The following is a 23,639-nucleotide window of genomic DNA, read 5'->3' on the forward strand; positions in this document are numbered from 1 at the left end:
TGTTGAAGACCATGGAAATGTTCAGATTCTCAGAGGATCAAGGTGTCCTGCTTATATGGGAATCTGTACAGTGGATGTCAATGAATTTGGTGTGTTTCCATCCAGAAAAGCAGGTGGCTCGTCCGAACAGTGCACGTATTCAACCCAGAGATGCTATCGAAGCTGCCGTTGAATTGAACCAGGAGGATCAGAACATTGACAAAGATATCCAGCCTTAGCTGTCACAAGATGCCAGGTAGGAAGAGGTACAGTGCGTTCTAGGTAGCGTCCAAAGCTATATACAGTACTAACATACTAAATACTACACAGGTTGCTTCTAATATTTGTATCTTCTAAGCCAGTGTTTCCCGGCACCCATTTGTGGGTACATATCCCTTTTGTTTTTTTGTTTCCTACATCCCGTTTTTTTTGTTATTTCAAAAGATTGACATCTTCATAGATTAAAAACTCATTCAAACATTTTCCAAAATAAATTTATAAACAAATGAATAAATAAAAACTCCTAATTCCGTAAATTAGCGAGTAAAATAAAACTACTTTGAAGAAGTAGTGAAAATATCAGATCTTGAAGTGTTATCTTGTAGATCGGCTATTTTCACTAGTCTGGGTCCCGGGGGAAAAAAATCTCTTTTGGGTCTCGAGCTAAAGGGTTTGGGAACCACTGTTCCAAACGATAAGGTTTAAATTCGGACATACTGAAAAGTAACATACTATTTAGTATCACCAAATTACGTATTATGTCAGAAGTGAAACCCTACTGCTAAACTACAGTAGCACATTCTTAATAGTAGGGTGAAAATAGCATACTGTGTAGTACTGTATGTACTATAGTATGTTAGAATCGGAGGCAACCTCTAGTCTTTACAAGATGCTAGGTGGAAGTGGTACAGTAGGTGCTGGAAGGGAATATCCTGCTCAGTAATCCTCCTTTGTTCATTTTACTAACATCTACTTCTCTTTGTGTGCCATTTAATTGTTAGTCACTGAAAAGTATTGTTGTATACCTCAAGCAAGTCCGAAAAATGAATAAAAAATGATATTATATTGATATTAAAAGAAAGATATTTTGTAACTGTGGAGACATTAAATAAATCTTTTCGTGTGTAAGTGCTGCAATCACTCAGTGTGTCATATGTTTCTATGAATTTCGTCGTTGTTGTTTTACTGCGATATAAAGATCATGATTGAGTTGAAAAATCTGAATTGTTTCCACACACTTTTATCAACTACTCAATTTACACATGTCACCAAACATGTAAGGTGGAGTTCTCTGATCGTCTCTGGCAGTTGTGCATTTATCAAGTACTGTACTTAAATACGACTTCACCCATTTTCAACCTACATTGTCCTCACTAATGCTCATGATAAAATGATGCTATTTTTTTTTTCAAACAGTGCCGTAATGGTGTAGTGGGACTCTCACCACAGAGGTTCCATGTTCAAATTCCAGTCCTGGAGTCAGGGCTGGATTAACGATTGGGCCGGTGGGGACGTTGCCATGGGCCCTAAACTCTCAGGGGCCCTTGGGGGAACTGGGCCGCGTGGTCATTGACAATTTACTATTAAATGTATACATTAATCAAATATCAAATGTGTGGGCCCCTCCTCTGTTGTCTACAGGTGCTTTCTTGACCCACAGATGATCATCATGTCTTAAAATCCGAACTGGGTAGTGCGCGTCGAGAGGGAGGGGTGGAGGGTGGGGGAGCCCTAAAAAATTATCGACCAGGGGCCCTCGCGGGGGATAATCCGTCCCTGAGTGGTCTAATGATCCGACTTTCAGCAGAGAGGTTCCATATTTAAACCCCAGTCTACCTGTAGTTTGATGATGGAGTACTTTGGAATGTTCTCTATAAAGATATGCATGGGTGACTCAAAATGTCTTTGAAAATGCACTGGGTGCCCAAAGTATGTGTGTTTGGGTGGTTTAGTTGGAAAAGCTCTTGACTTATCATCAGAAGGATACGGGATCAAATCCCAATACTGGCACCTTTGCATCTGAGCAATTGACACTGATGGTTTGATTTTTCTCTCCTTTAAATGTCCATTGTCATTGACAATGCATTGGGCGCTTAAAGTTAAAATTAAAATTTCAAAGTAAAAATCTCAAGCCTGCATGTCCACAGTAAGGTGGACTTTTTGAATTGTGAATCAAGTTGCTCGGTTAAAGTATGAAGGAACAGCGAGGTGCCAACGTTTTCAGATTTAAGTTTTAAAAGTTAATATCTCTACAAAACATTTCAAAGTAAAACGTTCAAGCATGTGTGTCCACAGTTAGGTGAATTATAAAAAGTATGAATGGAGTTTCTAGGTGAACATGTTTTTTTTAGGCGTGCAAATCTGCCATTGAGCCCCATGTTAATTTTCCATATTTTGTGAAGACTATAGCTCTAAAACCATGAAACATTTCAAATATTCATTTTCAGGCAAACATTTCCACAGTAAGCTGAACATGAACAGTGTTTCTAGGTGTACGTTTGTAGCTCTAGTAGCCTGCCAAAGTTTGTACTTTTTTCAATTGACAACGGATTGGGCGCTAATAAGTAAGTTAAGTAAGTTATGTGTTTAATTGTAATAGATTCAGAATCATGAAAAAACCCTAGTCAGACCCCTCACATGCTACTTAAAGAAGATTTTTTGGGGTGGGTCTTTTTTTCCTGTATACTAAGTGAATGGGTAGGTGCAAGAAATCATTAAAAAGTAACCCCTTGGGATGATATTTCAGCCTGTTACGTGGCAGAATCTTAAAATATACCCTTTAAGGGTTAAGAAAAAACAGGTGGCGAAAAAAAAAAGCCCTATGCACGTGGACCCCCCTTTCCTACTAGACTAATGCTATCCATACACTAACACCATATAGAGCTGTGCTGCTTGAATTCCCTTTGTTGCGCTGGAGGGAAAGTATTCACATATTTAAGGTATTTTTAAATTAAAATTTAGCTGTTATCCTTTTGACACATTTTATGTCTACGGATTAATAAGAACAGTGACCCCCGACAGTCCTTGATGGCATGGGGCTTGACCCAGCCAACTGTCTAAGGCAAAGACAACTGTTCAAGCGCATCCTGCTCAACAGCTATCTCCTATTAGTTAGGTAAAGTTAGCCAAAAGTTAAACCAATCTGGGAACTAAATCTAAATCAATATCTTTCTTCACAAATGTTTTCATAAAGGTGTCAACTATCACCTTTGAACTTTCTCAATCACAACTCCCTTGGGGAACTTTGTGGGAACCAATCAAAGTTGGGGGTATCGGGATACCTGGGCCTGGGATTAAAGGGGATAAAAAATAAATTTAAAAAAATGCCAATATGAGCATATGGGGTGTGTAATTAGGGTATTTTTGGGCTGCTGAATCCATTCCAACCATTTGTTTTCAGTTTAAATGACTCCTTGGCCATAAAATAGGCCTAATTGGCTAATGCTTAGCCAATCATATCATTCGAGTTCACCTGTGTCCTGTTAGTCCCTATGCTTTAAACCCTTTTGAGTGTGCCTTGTCAGATTGTATCATGTTATCATGTGTGTCATGATGTGTGCTTACCCACCTGATCTTGAATAGTTTTCATGAATTCAAACCCTACTCCATTTTTTTTATTGACAATATTATGTCTCATGGACACAAAAAGGTAGTTTGTTGTGGCCTATTTTATGGCCAAGGAGTAATTTTTACTGATAACTAATGGTTGGAATTCAGCAGCCCCCAAATACCCTAATTACACACTTATAAACGCTCATATTGGCCATTTTTTCCCCCCTTTAATCCCAGGCCCACAGGATACCCCCAACTTTGATTGGCTCCCACAAAGTTCCCCAAGGGAGTTGTGATTGAGAAAGTTCAGAGGTGATAGTTGACACCTTTATGAACACATTTGTGAAGAAAGATATTGATTTTGATTTAGTTCCCAGATTGGTTTAACTTTCGGCTAACTTTACCTAACTATATTGCTTTTGACGTGTTCACTTGTATTTTAGTTGTGAAAGTGCCAAAGTACTTCAACATGGTAGGAGGACTGGGATGTGAACATGCAACCTCTATGCTGGGAGTCTGACCTCCAGACCACTACACTGTCTCTTGAAACCACAAGCCAGTATGCTAGGTTTAAATACCGGTATGTATTAGTTGTCCCGGACAATAGGCCAACTCTTAACGTTATGCTCTGACACCACTGATTTGCTACATCATGCAACCATTATGGCAGTTGCAAAGAGTTGCTTTGGTGCGATTGACCTTAGAACAGTTTTGTTGCAAGGAGTTGCATGGCGAATCATTAGTGTAAAATTCTATTCAATTCAATAAAACACAGGAAAATATATATATGTTAAGATTAAGTTCTTGGGGGAGGACTCTCAGACCCCGTTTAGGGAATCTCCCCCCTACCCCCTTAAAAAAATAGAAATATAAATCTTATTGGTTCTGACATTCCTGCATATGGTCTAGTGGACTGATGATTGGTCTCTCAGTTCAAAGCAGCCATGTTCAAATCCCAGTTCTCCCATAGGTCATTGCTCTTTTACTTGGACCTTTTTAAGGTTCTAACACAAAAGAATAACTCAAGAGCACTCAAAAGTTAGTTAGAGATGGAGTAGTGGTCTAAAGATCAGACTCTCATTGCTGATGTTCCATGTACAAATCTCCTACATTGCTGTTTTACTTTGACATTTTCATGGGTAAAGTACAAAATGATTACTCAAAAGCACCTGACATTTTGTAGGTTGGAGATGGTGTAGTGGTCTAAAGATCAGATTTTAGGTTCAGAGGTTCTGTGTTCAAAACCCAGTCACCCTACTAATTGCTGCTCTAATATTTGGATATTTTCAAGGTTAAAATACAAGATAAGTACTCAAAAGCACCAGAACACATTTGCAGTGAGAGGTGGCCTAATGACCCTCAACCAAGAGGTTCCATGTTCAAATCCCACTCATCCTACAGTACATCTCGGGAGTACATTCACCTTTTTAAGGCTAACATTGTCTCAATTTTCTCAAATTCTTCCAGTGCTCTCAAGGCATGTAGGTAAGATTTTTTTTCTGTAAAATTTCCGTTTGACAGAGTTCTTTCAGATATAACCCCCCACCTTTAGCTCTCAGGAAACAGGGGGAGGGACACCCCTCCACGATGGTCCTCCGTGTACCTTGGGCATGGGACTTGAACCTGTCTGAAACCTGCCTGTAACAGGGACAACCGATCAAGCGACCATACCATTGAGCCAAGGCACCTTTGGGCCCTCAACAGGTATCTTCTGGTGCTTTTGAGTTGTTATCTTCTATTTTAGCCTTGAAAAGGTCAAAGCACTACATGAATGGATTTGAACATGGGACCTCTGCATTTGGAGTCTGATGTTTAAACCACTACACCACCTCCCACAGCAGATTTTATCTGGTGTGCTTTGAATACTTCTTTTGTATTTTAACCTCGAAAAGCAACAACAATGATCTGTACGAGAACTTTGATTTTTAGACCACTAGATGCATTTTCTAGTGCTTTTGACTAACTCTTTTATATTTTAACCTTGAAAGAAATGTAAAAGTAAAATAGCAACATAGGAGGAGTGAGATTTGAACACAGAAGCTCTGCACCAAGAGTCAGATGTCTAGACCACTACACCATCTCTCAATGTAGATGACTCCTAGTGCTTTTGAGTAATTATTTTGTATTTTAACCTTTTCAAGGTTCAAATACAAAAGAATTACTCAAGAGCACTCAAAAGTTAGTGAGAGATGGAGTAGTGGTCTAAAGATCAGACTCTCATTGCTGATGTTCCATGTACAAATCTCAATCCTCCTACATTGCTGTTTTACTTTGACATTTTCATGGGTAAAGTACAAAATAATTACTCAAAAGCACCAATTATTTTTTAGGTTGGAGATGGTGTAGTGGTCTAAAGATCAGACTCTCATTGCTGATGTTCCATGTACAAATCTCCTACATTGCTGTTTTACTTTGACATTTTCATGGGTAAAGTACAAAATGATTACTCAAAAGCACCTGACATTTTGTAGGTTGGAGATGGTGTAGTGGTCTAAAGATCAGATTTTAGGTTCAGAGGTTCTGTGTTCAAAACCCAGTCACCCTACTAATTGCTGCTCTAATATTTGGATATTTTCAAGGTTAAAATACAAGATAAGTACTCAAAAGCACCAGAACACATTTGCAGTGAGAGGTGGCCTAATGACCCTCAACCAAGAGGTTCCATGTTCAAATCCCACTCATCCTACAGTACATCTCGGGAGTACATTGACCTTTTTAAGGCTAACATTGTCTCAATTTTCTCAAATTCTTCCAGTGCTCTTAAGGCATGTGAATAAGATTTTTTTTCTGTAAAATTTCTGTTTGACAGAGTTCTTTCAGATATAACCCCCCACCTTTAGCTCTCAGGAAACAGGGGGAGGGACACCCCTCCACGATGGTCCTCCGTGTACCTTGGGCATGGGACTTGAACCTGTCTGAAACCTGCCTGTAACAGGGACAACCGATCAAGCGACCATACCATTGAGCCAAGGCACCTTTGGGCCCTCAACAGGTATCTTCTGGTGCTTTTGAGTTGTTATCTTCTATTTTAGCCTTGAAAAGGTCAAAGCACTACATGAATGGATTTGAACATGGGACCTCTGCATTTGGAGTCTGATGTTTAAACCACTACACCACCTCCCACAGCAGATTTTATCTGGTGTGCTTTGAATACTTCTTTTGTATTTTAACCTCGAAAAGCAACAACAATGATCTGTACGAGAACTTTGATTTTTAGACCACTAGATGCATTTTCTAGTGCTTTTGACTAACTCTTTTATATTTTAACCTTGAAAGAAATGTAAAAGTAAAATAGCAACATAGGAGGAGTGAGATTTGAACACAGAAGCTCTGCACCAAGAGTCAGATGTCTAGACCACTACACCATCTCTCAATGTAGATGACTCCTAGTGCTTTTGAGTAATTATTTTGTATTTTAACCTTTTCAAGGTTCAAATACAAAAGAATTACTCAAGAGCACTCAAAAGTTAGTGAGAGATGGAGTAGTGGTCTAAAGATCAGACTCTCATTGCTGATGTTCCATGTACAAATCTCAATCCTCCTACATTGCTGTTTTACTTTGACATTTTCATGGGTAAAGTACAAAATAATTACTCAAAAGCACCAATTATTTTTTAGGTTGGAGATGGTGTAGTGGTCTAAAGATCAGAAATTAGGTTCAGAGGGTCTGTGTTCAAAACCCAGTCACCCTACTAATTGCTGCTCTAATACTTGGATCTTTTCAAGGTTAAAATACAACATAAGTACTCAAAATCACCAGAACACATTTACAGTGAGAAGTGGCCTAATGGTGTAATGCTCAGACTCTCAGCTGAAGCCCGCATCATAGTCCATCTGGTAGTTATTAATGTCAGCTGGTTATGGTAGAAATACTGAGTGAAATCCCAGCTCCAAACACACAGACATGCTGATATATCCACATCCACACTGGTATTTATTATCCCTGGCCCGCTTCATTTGGTGACAACATTTACCTGATTATTTAATTCATAAACCTGTTTTCACCTGTGCCTCTCGCTCACTCACAAACTGTTTTCCTTCCTGCTTTTTTAATTGAGTCACACCCAACTAGAGTTGATTGACACCTGGATGCCCAATGACATTGTTTAACAGAAATTATGTCTGACCAAGTAGCTAGCTGCATGTCTGCCCCCTAGTGGACATGGTGCTTTAGTGCAGCTGCAGTGAAATGAGAAACCTGGGTACAAATCACCATCTGAACTCTAAGTAGTCGGAGGCCTTAGGGATATTTTGTGCTAATCAGTCTAAAAGTGCCAAATTTTGCACAGATGTAGCACAGGGCATGCTCTAATGATTTAGCTAGGGCGCCCGAGTCAGCGACCTTCGGGGTCGCCACAGCGGTCAAATCAAGTTGGGCTCCCATCGACTTTCTATACAGGAGAAAAATACCCAGATTTCTTTTTCTGGGTATTTAAGTAGGATGTGGGGGGTCTAGGGGTTTGTCTTGATGCTGAATCCATTGCAAGCATTTGTTTTGCACAAAAATATTCCTTGGGCTTCAAATGGCGCCAGAAAACCCCCACAAAACTGTGAAAAGTGACTAAATCACTAAACCATCGTTTTCTGCAAAACTGCAAAACATTTCAAAGTAAAACTTTTATTTATTTATTTATTTTTTTGAGGCGCACAAATCTGCCATTGAGCCCCATGTTAATTTTACAAATTTTGTAAAGACTATATATCTCTAAAACCAATATTCAAATATTTCAAATACAGGCAAACATTTCCACAGTAAGCTGAACATGATAAAGTTTGAATAGTGTTTCTAGGTGTACTTTTGTAGCTCTAGCAGCCTGCCAAAGTTTGTACTTTTCCTTTGACAATGCATTGGGCACTTAAAGTTAAATATGTCAAAAACTACAAATTATTTCAATAGTAAAAGTCTCAGGCATGCATGTCCACAGTAAGGTTACATTTTAATGTGTGATTTTACTTTGAAATGTTTTGTAGTTTTGGAGATAATTAACTTTTAAAATGCACATCTGATAACTTTGGCACCTCGCTGTTCCTTCATACTTTAACTTAGCGATTTGATTCAAAATTCAAAAATTCCACTTTACTGTGGACATGTATGGTTGAGATTTTTTAGATGGTTGGACATTTAAAGGAGACAAAAATCAAGCCATCAGTGTCAATTGCTCAGATGAAGAGATACAGATGCTGGGAATTGATCCTATACCTTCTGTTAATGAGTCAAGAGCCTTTCCAACAGAGATACCATAACACAGAATGTGTGAGGGCCCAATGCATTCATAAAGATATTTTGAGTTACCCATGTATAATTGTATATGTTTGCATAGAAAATTCCAAAGTAGTGCATCGCTGAAGACTGGGGTTTGAACATGGCACCTCTGAGCCGAAGAACTAATCATTAGACCACTATAGCACCTCTCAGGCTCTCTTGGCCCATGTCTCTTATTTAACATTTACTTTTTTTTCCAAGGCTAGAATATTAGAAATAGGAGAAGAAAACAAAACACTTCAAAACATTAAGGGGGGGTTATGGTTGAGGGTGGGGGGGCCCTAAAAAAATATTGGCCAGGGGCCCTTGCAGGGGTTAATCCGTCCCTGCCTGGAGTAGATTGTCTTCTCTGAGTGAATGCAATCATACAAAAAATAACACTTCAACTGTACAAAGAAACAACTTCTGAGAGTGACTGAGTCATGGTCTAGTGGTCTAATGACCAGACTCTCAGCGCAGCTATTCCATGTTCGAATCCGTCTTCCTAAATGTGATGGCTAAAATACAAAAGAACAACTGTTTCCTGAGGTAAACATGGAGGTTTATTTTTGGGAGGAGAGTCCTTTGCTTATCACCAGAGGGGGCCTCGCGTACCACCACCGAGAACCACTATACTATAGCTATACTATAACACTATAGCAATGACTACTATCACAATAATTTGTAGGTGTAAACAGGTGTAAACATTGAGTGGTTTACAACTCCAACACATAAAATAAATCATGTTTGCATAGAACGTTTATTTAAATAAAGTTGATCATAACATTTATATGAAACAGTGTTGACAGCGATAAAGAGAACCCAAGCTGTCTGTACATCTAGTACGAGTTTATCGTCTAGTACGAGTTTATCATCGTTTAATGACAATGACTTTTACTGTTTCCTGAATGGACTCTACTGTAGGTTGGTTGTGGCTAATGGAGCCTATAGTCAACCACCAATCATGAGAGCATTCAGAGATGAGAGGAGAGTCAAATAAAGGCATCGAATATGAAGGTTTATAGCCTTTACAAAAGGCACAAGGCTGGTACTGTGATAGTTACAGTACGTGATCACACATACTGTACAACAGGTCAAATACAATGTTCCAAAGTTGTTGTGTGAAATATCACAAATCAAATTAGCTCCAATCAGAACCTTTCCCTCCCTACAGCTCTGAGATTATGTTCCACATCAGGCACTGTAAACAGTGACCAAGATTGTTGATTCTTAACTTTTTCCACACATCCTATCCAAAAAGTAAAGGTCGTCCCCGTCGATATGTACATGATCAATACATGAATCTATGGACATCAGAGGCACTGTGATATTTACATGATCAAACATGTCAAATGACTGTTCCTCAGTCTTGACAAAACATATCAATGTCAAACATATAATGTACATAAATAGTACTTCTGCTTGTCATTGGTTACCGTCTTCACACGTGTTGTCAGAAAACAGAACAGGATACGAAAAGTACAAGCGTTGTGCGTTTCCTGTCATATTACGATATATACAGTACATAAAATATAGCTTATATAGCTGCTGGGTAGCTTAATTGGTCTCGCCTTTGGACCAAAAGGTCAAGGGTTCGATCCCGGGCACCGTCAACTTAGTGTATGAGTGCCACGGCTTGGTTGTGGCAAGTCATGTGTTAAGTACCTGGAGCTGACGGTAGGTGTGGTGCTCCACCTCAGCAATCCATCTCCCAGTGGTCTAGAGCATTGTAACGGGGATAGACTGATATTGACAATAAGCTTCTCCCGAACTACTTATTACACCGCTAGTCATATTGGTAGAGGATCAACCTCTGAGGTCTTATGGATCTAGTACGTTTCTTCAAATAAATGGTGTTAGACTACATCTGGTCTGTCCATGGATCCTCCATTCAGCATGAATGTTGAGGAACAATAACACTGGTAGAAGAACTCCTACTCCATCACAGCATCACTTACTTCATAAGAGAAAATAACAACGCTACTGTTGATTAACACAGCTCGTCAAGGAGAAGATCCTCATGTTCCTCTAGAGCTTTGTAGAAAATGTCTTTGGCTCTGATGGAGTTCAGGAGTTCATAGAGTTCCCTCATCTTCTCCTCACGGGTGGACTTGGACCTCACGTTACGGTAGTTCTCTGGGGTGATGATCTCCTCCTCAAGGAGTAGATCCAGGATGGGATTCACGGCGGTCACATTCCCAATCAGGAAACGCCGGCGTTTGTCGACAAAGTGCACGTGTTTCCCTGAAGCTAAAAGGAATGAACACAAGGTGTTGGTGAAACATCTTTAAACGTTCTACGTTTTAAAATGGAAAGCCTTTACATACCTCAGTGATATTAGTGTTAATATGTGTGTTGTGTAAAGGCATTTACAAAACTTGAATTTAATTTCATTGCAATTTGATAAACAAAATAGGTGTGTGTGTGTGTGTGTGTGTGTGTGTGTGTGTGTGTGTGGGTGTGTGTGTGTGTGTGTGTGTGTGTGTTTCCGGACTAGCCGTTTTATTATGTTAATCCAATGTTACGATATACTAGATTTTGTATTAATCTTTCAATCTCTACAGACATACCTACACACTCCATACTGCATAAGGACTAGAGCTGGGATACCCGACCGAAAACCTGTGGGGCCCGACAAGCCTGACGGGCTCGGGCTCGGAACGGACACGGTTTCATAATTATTTGTCGGATGTTGATTTGGGTCGGACATAATTGTTGATATAGCCTCTGCCTACCTATGACATGCATCATGCACTCTCTCTGATGATGCACGCAGCTGCCTGTGTGTGTGGCAGCACTGTGTGTGTGTGTGTGTGTGCTGCTCGTGCTAATGCTGCAGCCATGGAGACAAAACTCTGAGCATGGAGAAAAGTCCCACGCTGAGGTAAACACGTTGCTGTGGTTTGATTGGAAGTGGCGTGCCACTGAATGGAGCTCCGAGCTTGTGTTCCCACTTCTGTCCCTTGCTTTGGATGTTTATTTTTCGGCGCTGTTGTGTGCAGTCGCAGTGCACTGGGCCAGCCTCGTCCGTCCGTTCAACACACATCACATCAATCAAGTAAATCCTGGCTTTTATACTTCTTCATCGCGACGTGTTCCGTGACAAAAGTGGCTGATCTACAAGCTCACAACGCCTCGCATCCATGACGTGTTGTGAGCTTGTAGATCTGCTATTTTCCAGGCGCAGAAACTTGCAGAATGAGTGTGCAGCGATCGAGTCACTGTGTCAGACGTCTAGCCCAGTGTTATTATTTTTATTATTTAATAATCAACGGGCAGCCATGCACTGCACTTTAGAACACGCTTGCTAGTGAGTGAGTGTAAAAAATCAGTGGCTTCCTCAAAGAAAAAGAAATTAGGGGAAAAAGCGTTGGAAACATAAGGTTCAGGCCTCGGCGCGGGTCGGACGCATTTTAATGATTAATGCTCGGACGTCGATTCGGGGCGGACAAAAAACTGTCGGACAAGTTTCGGAACGGACAGAAAAAATGGTCTCGATCCCAGCTCTAATACAGACATAACTACACACTGGGTCAAGCATTGGAGCACTGAGGCACCGCTCAAAAAACATTTAAAGGTGAGATAACCTCCTAGTCCAGAAATCTCCTTTAATTACATAATTTAATGTCTACCTCAATACTAATGACATCATTGCCACCGTAGGTCGCTATTTAGTATGAAGATATGTAGATTTGATACTATTTCATGCTCAACAACACTCACCTGAGACACATGCCCTTCCTTTAGGTCGTGCTGCAAGAAAAACAACAAAAAGTGTTGAAATAAAAAATAAAAAAATAAAATCAGAAATATGGGCTAATATGGGCTATTAAGTTGTTAAGTCAGTCACATCACAGTCAGTCATAAACAAGAAAGGGGCGCTCTGTGGAGCGCAGATCTCCACCTGGCCTGGTGGCCTACCTATGGTAGTGTAACATTTTCCATTGCATAGATTTGGTTTGAGCCTCCTTTATATTTGCCCTGGTAAATAACCAGGTAACCTCTAACCCTTTAAGAGGGTCAGAGGTTAGAAGGTTAGTCGCTGTATGTACTCCTACAGGCTGGGGGTGGAGCCTGTTGTTGGGGAGTGTTGAATAAGAGCAGTAGGATGGAGGCGCTATGTCTTCCCAGTGAGGGCTCCTCACTGGCAGGTGAGCCAGTAGGATACAACAGTACGTCCTCCTGGTGGGTTCTCCTCAAGTGAGCCAGGATAAAACAGCACACTAAGCTTATGAACAGCTAAGGCTGTAGGTCTGTTAAGGCTACACAAAGTATTGATGATTATCCAAATGCCAGGATAGTTATAATGGGAAAAGAGCTATTCAAATATATCTTATAATTCAGGTAAGCCTTTACCTTTCAGGTCAATCTCTTGCTCCCAGACTACAGATTCCTCAGGTCCCAGCAATGTCAATGGGATGGCATCTGCATTGAGATTGATCGTCACTTCAAATGTTGGATGGAAAATGTTGTCATAGTTCCGACTATATTCCACACCCTGAAAACAAATACAACTGTGATTACTACAGTATTATTTTGAATATTATATACAAGTATTGGTAGTAGTAGTAGTAGTAGTAGTAAGGGATTTCGGGGAGGCTACCAAGGCCATGGCTGTTGTTGCCCCTCTGTCTCTTTCTTGTCAATATGTAGACACCAGTGTCTCTTTCCTGTCATGTATACACAAGTGTCTCTTTCTTGTCATGTATACACAAGTGTCTCTTTCTTGGCAATATGTAGACACCACCAGTGTCTCTTTCTTGCCATGTAGACAGCAGTGTCTCTTTCTGGTCATGTAGAAACCAGTGTCTCTATCTTTCTTTTTTTATGTGAGTCCCAGAGGGTTTTTATCCAATTATTTTTACCCCCTTTTCCCAAGTTAGTTGTTGTACCAATTGATTCCTTTTATATAACTTTATATAATCTTTTGAAGGGCATGAGGCCAAAACGAGGGGCAACGGCAGCCATGGCCTGCATAAAATTCCTTTCCTGAATGGGTTATTATCAGTTTTCCTGACTGAAGTTGTATTATTCATGTTTGATACCTTGGGGGCTACTTTATTTGAAGTAGATTGCAGGCGGTAGCGCTGGTTCTCGGTAAGACGACATACAGAGGTGGTACTGATCTGTTCATCGCCATCATGTTGTGCTTTCACCTACAATGATAGAAACATGTTGTTTTATCACCTACAATGACACAAACGTGTTGTTTTATCACATACAATGACACAAACGTGTTGTTTTATCATCTACAATGACACAAACATGTTGTTTTATCACCTACAATGACACAACTGTGTTGTTTCATCACCTACAATGATACAAACATGTTTATTCTCCTACAATGATACAAACATGTTGTTTTATCACCTACAATGACACAACATGTTGTTTTATCACCTACATTGACACAACATGTTGTTTTATCACCTACAATGATCAACAACACATTTTGACGAAGGTTCAATCAACGCTTTTTCTATAAACTTGTTTTGGTAGTCAAAAGTGCTCACACCCACAGACAAGTCTCTTGTTGTCTTTTCAAAATCCATATGTATACCGGTATATAATGTTTAATACATTAAGTCTAAATGTATCCAATGTCACAGAGATGCAAGCTATTCAATTAACTACATTGTACCGCATTTGGAGCCACATTGCTCGGCAGAAGGAATACATTTAGCATCCGTCTTTCAGGTCCAGGTGGTCGAAGAAACAGCAGAACCTGAGAACGTTTTGGTTGTGGTATAAAGAAGTCCCAAATCTTCTCCAGGAGCCCGTAGAGAGACAGGTGGGTCACGTTTACAATCACATGAGTCTGGGTCACTCTCAGTGGTTTTAAGATTTCCACCCCCTCATCTGTGATGTGGACCACAGACAGATCACCTGTGAAAAGGTTTTGAAACATTAAACATTCCATTTTATGTAAACAAGCACGCACACACACACGCACGCACGCACGCACGCACGCACGCACGCACGCACGCAGTTTCTTTCAAAATGCCTAAACAACCCTAGTCCAGACCTGCCAACCTCTGGACATTTTTTTTAGTACACATGCGCCCGCCCAGCACCCGCGCCGTCATCATCATCATCATCATCATCATCATCATAATATACTAACTGCATTTGCTCAGAGTTAGTTAACAATAGACTAGCAAAACAATATCAGCAGTGACTTTATGAATGAACATACATCAATATAATCATGTTATTCAAATTGCATTGTGAAGTAGGCTATTTACACAAACCTGTGTCTTTGTTAAACATTGTTAATTGAGCAGCCTAAATGAAACCACATTTCTGTGCATGATTTGCATGAAGTTTAAAGTATTTAACTCATGTAGGTTTCTATTCCATTCATTAATTGATACTGTATATAGGCCTACATTGTGTATAGATCACATACAGCCTAGTCTGTATATTGATTCATATAGGCTATACAGGCTACTTTCATTGTTGATAGACCATTAATGTCTTCATATATTCACAGGTGATAAATAATTCATTCACTGTTAATGTTTTTGACAATACACATAGGCCTAATTCATTCAGAGATACTTATTTAGAGATAATGACAGTGGAACAGGCAGCCCAGTATTTTATTTTCATTATTTTAGATCTTGACTCTAAAGCCCAATCGGCGCCGTCTTCAGATTGATTCACTCTGTGGTAGAAAGGTCTAAAGAATAAAGATCTAGTGTGGAATCACCCAAATTCATTTTCGTATAGACGCCGCCTAAGTATTATACAGTATATACATATATCCACATGTGCATTTACACGTCTTGCTGGAGGACACATTGACTGACTCACCAGGTGTGATGTCACAGTGTGGCAGGCCTAGCTGGCAGACACACTTCTGAGAACACTGGATGTCAAACAGAGGACCTGCAGGAGTCCTTTCTGTTGACTGGAACCATCTTTCCTCCCACTGAACAGTCCTGTAGACGACTTCTCCTTTCCCTGTAGTTTCAAACACCAACCCTGTCGCTCTGCACTGGAACAGTCCCGCCCCAGGGAAATTGGACCTATGACACAAAACAACATGTTTTGTTGAGATAATGAGTGCACACGTGCGTGCGCGTGCATGTGTGCGTGCGTGTGTGTGAGAGAGAGAGCACGTACATCCGTACGGATTTCTATACATGGAGATCCGTACTATAGTGGAGTCAGTAAGTCAGTAAGAGACTTCAAGTCATGATGCAAAGGTCCCCTTTGGTATGGAAGTAGACCTACCTTAGGGTCATAGACAAGTTAGATCACCCTTATTTTTGTTATAGCCATTTAAAAAAATGGCCACTGACAATAAACCACTATTACACCAGACCCAATTTCTTTGCTTCTGTTGAAGCTATAACAATAATATTGGAGTCAAAGTGTACATTTTTGGGGTCTAGGAATTCAATTGAATAGGTTTCAATGCAAAAAACATGACAGCGGGGGGTAAAATATGCAAAATGCATTAAAAGAATATATGTTTTAAACAGGATAACTTACCCGCCCACCCCCCTGGAAGTACCTTAGGGCCATAGGGAAAATATTCAACTGTACTATGTATGTCATAGACTAAGTACAGTATGTCAAAGACGAAGTACTATGTATGTCAAAGACTATGTACTATGTATGTATGTATTTCATGACTAAGTACTATGCCAACCCTCTACCGTTGTCAGAAATCCTAGGGCGGGTCTCTGACATGTACAACAGGTATTGCATAATGGGGTGGACATGCTATAACACCTGGCATTGTTCACCACTCGCTTTGTTCACTATGGACATGCTATACCACCTTGAATTGTTCATCACTCGCTTCGTTCACAAGTCAAGTTAATTTACAATCAAAGTGTCTGGTTGAATAGACACATGTCAGTGTAAACAGGAAGCTGATGGGTTTAAAGACACAGCTTCTACTTCTATAGATGACGCTGTTTGACTAACCTGTATTGATTGGTTGACTGTACTGTGTTTAACATGACTGACCTGTATTGATTGGATGACTGTACTGTTTGCACGCTGGGATCAAAATGGCTCTGAAAGACACAAAGCAGACAGGAAAAAATCTGAGACTTTCCTGAAGTGCAGTGTGATTATTCTGTAGAGGTTCTACTGATGTTCTGTGTGATTGGTGGTTCTACTCACAATGTCCATGTTGGAATGATGGACATCATCAGAGGAGAGTCTAGAAACACACACACACACACACACACACACACACACACACACACACACACACACACACACACACACACACACACACACACACACACACACACACACACACACACACACAAATCAATAATATATTTCAATGTTGAGTGACATAACGATAAACAGAATGACAAAATGCACGGTTCAGTTAATTTTCAAAACTAATAGAAATTAGTCGTTATTTCTAAAATGTGTAATTTATTAAAGCTACTGTACTAACTTCATAAGCATAAATTAGTCTTTGAACAATGATGGAGCTACACTAATACCTGACTCATCTTCAAGGTTTAAATAAAAACAGCTCCTAATAAAAATGCATTTGATATCAGTAGTTATGAACAGTTATAACTTATAACGTTATAGTTATAAATAAACAAATTTTGTTTGCATGTTGTCATAAAGGACGTCAAGTCAGTGCACGGGATAGATGGATGAATGAACTAATTAAGTAATTCATTCATTAATTTGCTGATGAAAGGAAAGAGCACATAAGCACCTCCACACTTACAGCATATCAAAAAGGATAAACACATTGTGAACCCACCTAAAGTAAGTAAGCACACCTTAATCTGAATGATGCACTATTTAACTATTTATTATTTAAATAGTGCGCCGGGTGTTTCTCTTTCTCAATTCTCAATGCACCCACAATGCACCTGACCACTCCCCATATATACATACTCTGTGTGTGTGTGTGTGTGTGTGTGTGTGTGTGTGTGTGTGTGTGTGTGTGTGTGTGTGTGTGTGTCACAGTGTTTTTGAGATTCAGTGAGATTGAGACCAGGAGCGCTCGTTTTTTGGGCACACGGTGGAGCAAGCTGTGCCTCATTCGGGGGAACTACCCATAACAGGGTTATAGATTTAGGAATAGTTTTACTGAGGTTAGGGTTATAATTCACCAGGTTAACATTCACCTGGTTAGCATTCACCAGTTTAGGTTTAGGCATAGTTTTACTGAGGTTAGGGTTAGGATTAAGGTTAGGTTTAGACATAGTGTAGCGTCACGGCCGGGAGGCGAACCCGGGACCCCGATTTGCCAGGTATGCGCGCTAACCAGTCAGCCAAAGTGCCAGGCACGTTGGCGAGAGCCAACGCACATACCGTATAGCCTACAGTCGTCCCCTCTACCTGGAAGCGCGACCACGCGCGCCGGCCAGGATCTAAGATCGACTTTGAAACCGGGGGGTTCAAACACAACTCAAGGGGGACAGTCGTCGACTACTAGCCGGACAGGTCTACACCGCCGCCGGGGATGAATACTTCCCCTCTGTACCGCTGCCACCAATGTAGCGTCACGGCCCGGGAGGCGAACCCGGGACCCCGATTTGCCAGGTATGCGCGCTGACCAGTCAGCCAAAGTGCCAGGCACGTTGGCGAGAGCCAACGCACATACCGTATAGCCTACAATAGTAGCATTCACCAGGTTAACATTCACCAGGTTAGCATTCAACAGCGTCGGCAGGTTAGCATTCACCAGGTTAGGTTTAGGCATAATTTTACTGAGGTTAGGATTAGGTTTTCACCAGGTTAACATTCACCAGCGTCGGCAGGCATATATACAGTATATACAGTATATATATATATATATATATATATATATATCAGGATTACCTTGTTAGGTTTGTCTCCTCTGGTTTCTCTGGAGTGTCTTCTGGTTCTGGTCTCTCTGGAGTGTCTTCTGGTTGTGGTCTCTCTGGAGTGTCTTCTGGTTGTGGTTGTGGTCTCTCTGGAGTGTCTTCTGGTTCTGGTCTCTCTGGAGTGTCTTCTGGTTCTGGTCTCTCTGGAGTGTCTTCTGGTTCTGGTTGTGGTCTCTCTGGAGTGTCTTCTGGTTCTGGTCTCTCTGGAGTGTCTTCTGGTTCTGGTTCTGGTCTCTCTGGAGTGTCTTCTGGTTCTGGTCTCTCTGGAGTGTCTTCTGGTTCTGGTTGTGGTCTCTCTGGAGTGTCTTCTGGTTGTGGTCTCTCTGGAGTGTCTTCTGGTTCTGGTTGTGGTCTCTCTGGAGTGTCTTCTGGTTCTGGTTGTGGTCTCTCTGGAGTGTCTTCTGGTTCTGGTCTCTCTGGAGAGTCTTCTGGTTGTGGTCTCTGTGGAGTGTCTTCTGGTTCTGGTTGTGGTTTCTCTGGAGTGTCTTCTGGTTCTGGTCTCTCTGGAGTGTCTTCTGGTTGTGGTCTCTCTGGAGTGTCTTCTGGTTGTGGTCTCTCTGGAGTGTCTTCTGGTTCTGGTCTCTCTGGAGTGTCTTCTGGTTCTGGTCTCTCTGGAGTGTCTTCTGGTTCTGGTTCTGCTCTCTCTGGAGTGTCTTCTGGTTCTGCTCTCTCTGGAGTGTCTTCTGGTTCTGCTCTCTCTGGAGTGTCTTCTGGTTCTGCTCTCTCTGGAGTGTCTTCTGGTTCTAGGAGTTCTACTCCTGTCTGAAGGAAAGATGCTCCAACTGACATCCTGTTTATGAATGAATGAATGAATAAATACATTAATTAATTAATAAAAAAATCACACAACCTGTGTGTGTGTGTGTGTGTGTGTGTGTGTGTGTGTGTGTGTGTGTGTGTGTGTGTGTGTGTGTGTGTGTGTGTGTGTGCGTGTGCCCACGCACGCGCACGTGCATATTATGTGCATATGTGCATGTGCCGGGTGCGTTGTCACCAGCTGACTGTGCCACCATTAAGGAATGGTCAGGGTCATACAGTCTCCTCTTTACAGTCAGAATAATTATAATAGTTATTAATCATTACATTATTAAAACCCATTTAGTGCTCCAGACATGAAAGGGTTAAAAGTCCAAGCTGCCATTCGCCTGCTCCGTCCGCGGCCAGTCTCTTATTTTGAAGGCCGGAAGTAGATCGCGCTCACAATTCCTACTTGACGACCTTTTGAGATTTACCCGGAAGTGTTGTCGTCCAAAGCGTAAACAGTAATGGCGGATCGATGCCTTTCAGCTTTTTTAGCGAGAATCCAATGCCATCCTTGGCATCAAAAGTGTTTTCCATGTTAAGGGATCACTATTGTGTGCACGTGGATGCGCGATGATGATGAATCGGCGAGTCCACCCGTGCCAGCACTTTCCAACGGACGGTACGTAGCCCTTGCCAGCTTTACTGTATATACAGTAAATATTGCGCATATACTCGGGATCGGCACTATAAATACTCGAGTATATTTCGCGAGTATACTCGGGATCGGCTACAAATGAGTTAAATCATATCTGAACACATTCATCTGGTTATTAAATCATATCTGAACTCAATCATCAGGTTATTAAATAATGACAGAGATCAGACACTTATATTCCACTTTTTTTTTTAAATATATATATTTTTTTAATTTTATCGTCTACTCAGGCTTTTGTGGTATTCGTTTTCAGGTTCTCATCCAGGGCCCATTCCTATACAAACCCATTGTAACTTCAAACTCCATTTTAACCATGATGGATTCATCAAAAACACCATCTTTTTTCTGGTGACTCAAACTACCCTCCTAATACATGAGCTGGCCGCGTCGCTGGCCGCGTCGCAAACCTTTTTAATTTATTTTTAATATATTTTTTTTTTCTTCTCCAAAATAGTATTACAAATAAATGAAAAGGTTGGGTTAAAATGGAGTTTGAAGTTACAATGGGTCTGTATAGGAATGGGCCCTGGGTGGGGAGTGTCTGATAAGATCAAATATCTAAATATTGAATCAAGCAAATTAAAATCTGGTCCAGGGTGTTCACAAAAGCCTGAGTAGACGATAAAATGAATTTTTAAAGTGGAATATCCCTTTAACTTTTCCACACTTCATCATTTATCTAATTGAATTGAAGACAACCCTTATAAAATCTATTCTAACAACCTGCCCCAGAGAACTATTTCTGCCAGAGAGGGGCGCCAGAGAGAGAGAGAGAGAGAGAGAGAGAGAGAGAGAGAGAGAGAGAGAGAGAGAGAGACTTGAATAAAGTTCCAATTTCTTTTAGTCATATGAACTGCATTACTTTTAGAATAGTTTTAGTTTACTAAATACCATAACATTTTAGTCTACTAAATCAGTACAGTTGATTTAGTCAACTAAAATGTATTTTGGCAGGCCTTGATGGCGTCGTAATGCCTGATTTTACTTCGTTGCATGTCGAAAATAGCCGATCTACAAGCTCACAATGTGTCGCACTGCGACTTATGTTGTTTTTATCAGTGAAAAAAAGTTGTGTGTGTGTGTGTGTGTGTGTGTGTGTGTGTGTGTGTGTGTGTGTGTGTGTGTGTGTGTGTGTGTGCGCGCGCATGTGTATTCCTCCATTTTACTTACTTCTCACACAGAGACACAGCAGAGTCACTCCAAACATAGAACCCAGGGTAGAGAGGTTCAGTGAAGGTGTTCTGGAAGGTGTACAGGTGTCTCAGTGTCTCAGAGGACACTGTGTAGAAAGAAAGAGTCCCAGAAGGACAGTCCACATACACTGCTGCTCTGTAGACATCCTGACCCCTGTGATCCACTCTGTTGGAGTCAGAGGGACGGACAGGAAGGACAGTTCTCCTGCTATTGTGATTGACAGCGTAACTGTTAACATGTGGACGACCATTACAGTCCAGAGTCCAGGAGTTGTTATAGCTTCCTAGAATACAGTCAACACCTGCTCCTTTCCTGTTGATTCTTCTGTAAGTCACAGCTATCTGAACCTCTCCACTCCACTCTACCTCCCAGTAATAGCGTCCAGTCAGACCCTCTGTACACAAAACCTGATCATAGTAACCAAACCTGTCGGGATGAGGAGGATACTCAACCACTCCCGTTCCCACCCATGTCACCTCTTTGTTGTTCTCAGACAGAGAGAGGAGAAAGTTTGCTGTGTTTGTGTCCAGTGTTAGACGATGGAAATCTGATGAGAAAACAACAAAAGTAGACATTAAAAACATCATAACACACACGCACGCACGCACGCACGCACGCACGCACGCACACACACACACACACACACACACACACACACACACACACACAGCTGACCTCAAAGATCTTTTTTAATGATAAAACGTATTTTACTATATTATGGACACATGTGTTCCTCACAAGTACCTTAATTCACACACAAGTATGTGGGTGAGATTATGAGATTGTAGATTTTGTGAGCCGTGAAGAACTCCAGTCTGTGACGTGGCTTTAAGTATTTATTTGATCAAAATAATGTTTTATTAATTAAAGGTCTGTTTGTCAGCTTTAATTGAACCCTAGAGTGTAAAATCTCACAAAGTGTTTCAATGTGACACATGTAGATCGGCTATTCGTTCAGCTAACAGATTTGATGTAGAGGGGTGCCAAGGATAGAGCCCTGGCGGCAGCAGCGGCCCTGGCCTTAGGCCAAATTCTCACATATAATTCGGTATACTGGGTGCGATTGGGAGGGGTTAAATTCCAACATTCTTGCATATTTAATGAATGCATGTGTGCTCACACTGCACTTTGTCAACCGCATGCAACAAGGAACTGTATTAGACCACGTCTATCTATCATCTATCCGCTGGACCGCTGCGCAATAATGCCCTCTCCAGGTCTCCTCGTGTTTACAAATTCTTCAACCCACAGCCCTGCATCGGGAGCAGGACCCCGCTGTACCACCAGAATCCAACGCAAAACTTAAGTTGCGCCGCGGTGGTATTTAAATGCAGGCTGCAGTTGGTAACGGCAGCCAAAATAATTTAAACAGAGCGGGACTCGCAAAATCCTGCAATAAACGTAGAGCTTATATACTGTATATATATTTATGCAGAGGAGAACGTCTGTCTGTCTGTCTTTCTCTCCCCCCCCTCTCTCTCTCCCTCTCTTTCTTTCTCTCTGCGCTGCGTGTCTCCATTTGGCACAGGGCGCTGGCAGAGAGAGAGGAGATATATTATAGCTATACATAGCCTAACTGTAATATTATGTCCCGTCCGTGCCGTGGCACTTTCCCCCTTTATCTGTGAGCCTGCATGCGGATGTATTCACACCAACAGTGAACTGTATGCTGTAGCGAATCGAAACCACAGTTTTTTGGGGGGATTTGCATTTGTTTCTTTGATTCGCAAAAGAATACAGATGCATCTTCACACATGCCCAAACGATGCACATTTTCTGACAATACGCTACAGGATTTGTTTGAATCGCAATAAAACGTACCTGTGTGAATGTGGCCTTAATGGCACCCTAGGCAAACTTGGCATCCGGTGTGATTTCTCCATGACATCGCTTTGCCATCAAAGTACTCATACAAACTTTGCACTGTAGCAACTTTTAAGAGTATGCTGAGCAGAAGCAGCAGACATACTGTAACAAATCTACAAGCTCACAACACGTCCAGATAACCGACGCTCCCCTCCCCTGCTCCACAGGCAGGCAGGCTGCATCTGTGTGAGTGAGCACGGCTTTTGGGGTTGCCTCTAACTGCGTGTGTATCCCCCATTTAGGTGCATTTAAGTTCAGCAGATGAGGAACAGAACAGGATGCAAAGTGTAATTATTCCTGTTTATTTGTTCAATTGGGAGAACCACCTTGGTGCCTGGGCACCAAAAAACGTTTTTATTGTATTTAATGTATTTTTATTTTTTTATTTGTATATTTGTAGGATTGGCGGATGCCTTTGCTCCCTCATGGCGCCCTAGACAGTCGCCTACTCTGCCTATTGGACAGCTGCCCCTGCCAGGGGGACCCCCGGTCAGACAGA

The 23,639-nt window shown here is 41.2% G+C and overlaps 1 protein-coding gene across 1 annotated transcript in view; it reads right to left on the reverse strand.

The window, feature by feature from the left end:
- Window positions 1-10,763: 10,763 nt before the first annotated feature.
- The window catches only part of LOC308280224 (NACHT, LRR and PYD domains-containing protein 1b allele 3-like), a gene marked incomplete at both ends in the record, with an annotated part of 94,366 nt that continues 81,490 nt past the window's right edge, over window positions 10,764-23,639 (reverse strand). Inside the window, 7 exons of the mRNA XM_080720486.1 lie at window positions 10,764-11,023; window positions 12,497-12,526; window positions 13,130-13,271; window positions 13,819-13,929; window positions 14,415-14,659; window positions 15,590-15,804; window positions 21,251-21,439. Coding sequence (XP_080576612.1) covers window positions 10,764-11,023; window positions 12,497-12,526; window positions 13,130-13,271; window positions 13,819-13,929; window positions 14,415-14,659; window positions 15,590-15,804; window positions 21,251-21,439 — 1,192 coding nt within the window. The remainder of the gene's footprint in view (window positions 11,024-12,496; window positions 12,527-13,129; window positions 13,272-13,818; window positions 13,930-14,414; window positions 14,660-15,589; window positions 15,805-21,250; window positions 21,440-23,639) is intronic.

This window comes from Nannobrachium achirus (assembly GCF_963921795.1).
Source record: "Nannobrachium achirus genome assembly, chromosome: 24".
Classification (NCBI taxonomy): Eukaryota; Metazoa; Chordata; class Actinopteri; order Myctophiformes; family Myctophidae; genus Nannobrachium; species Nannobrachium achirus.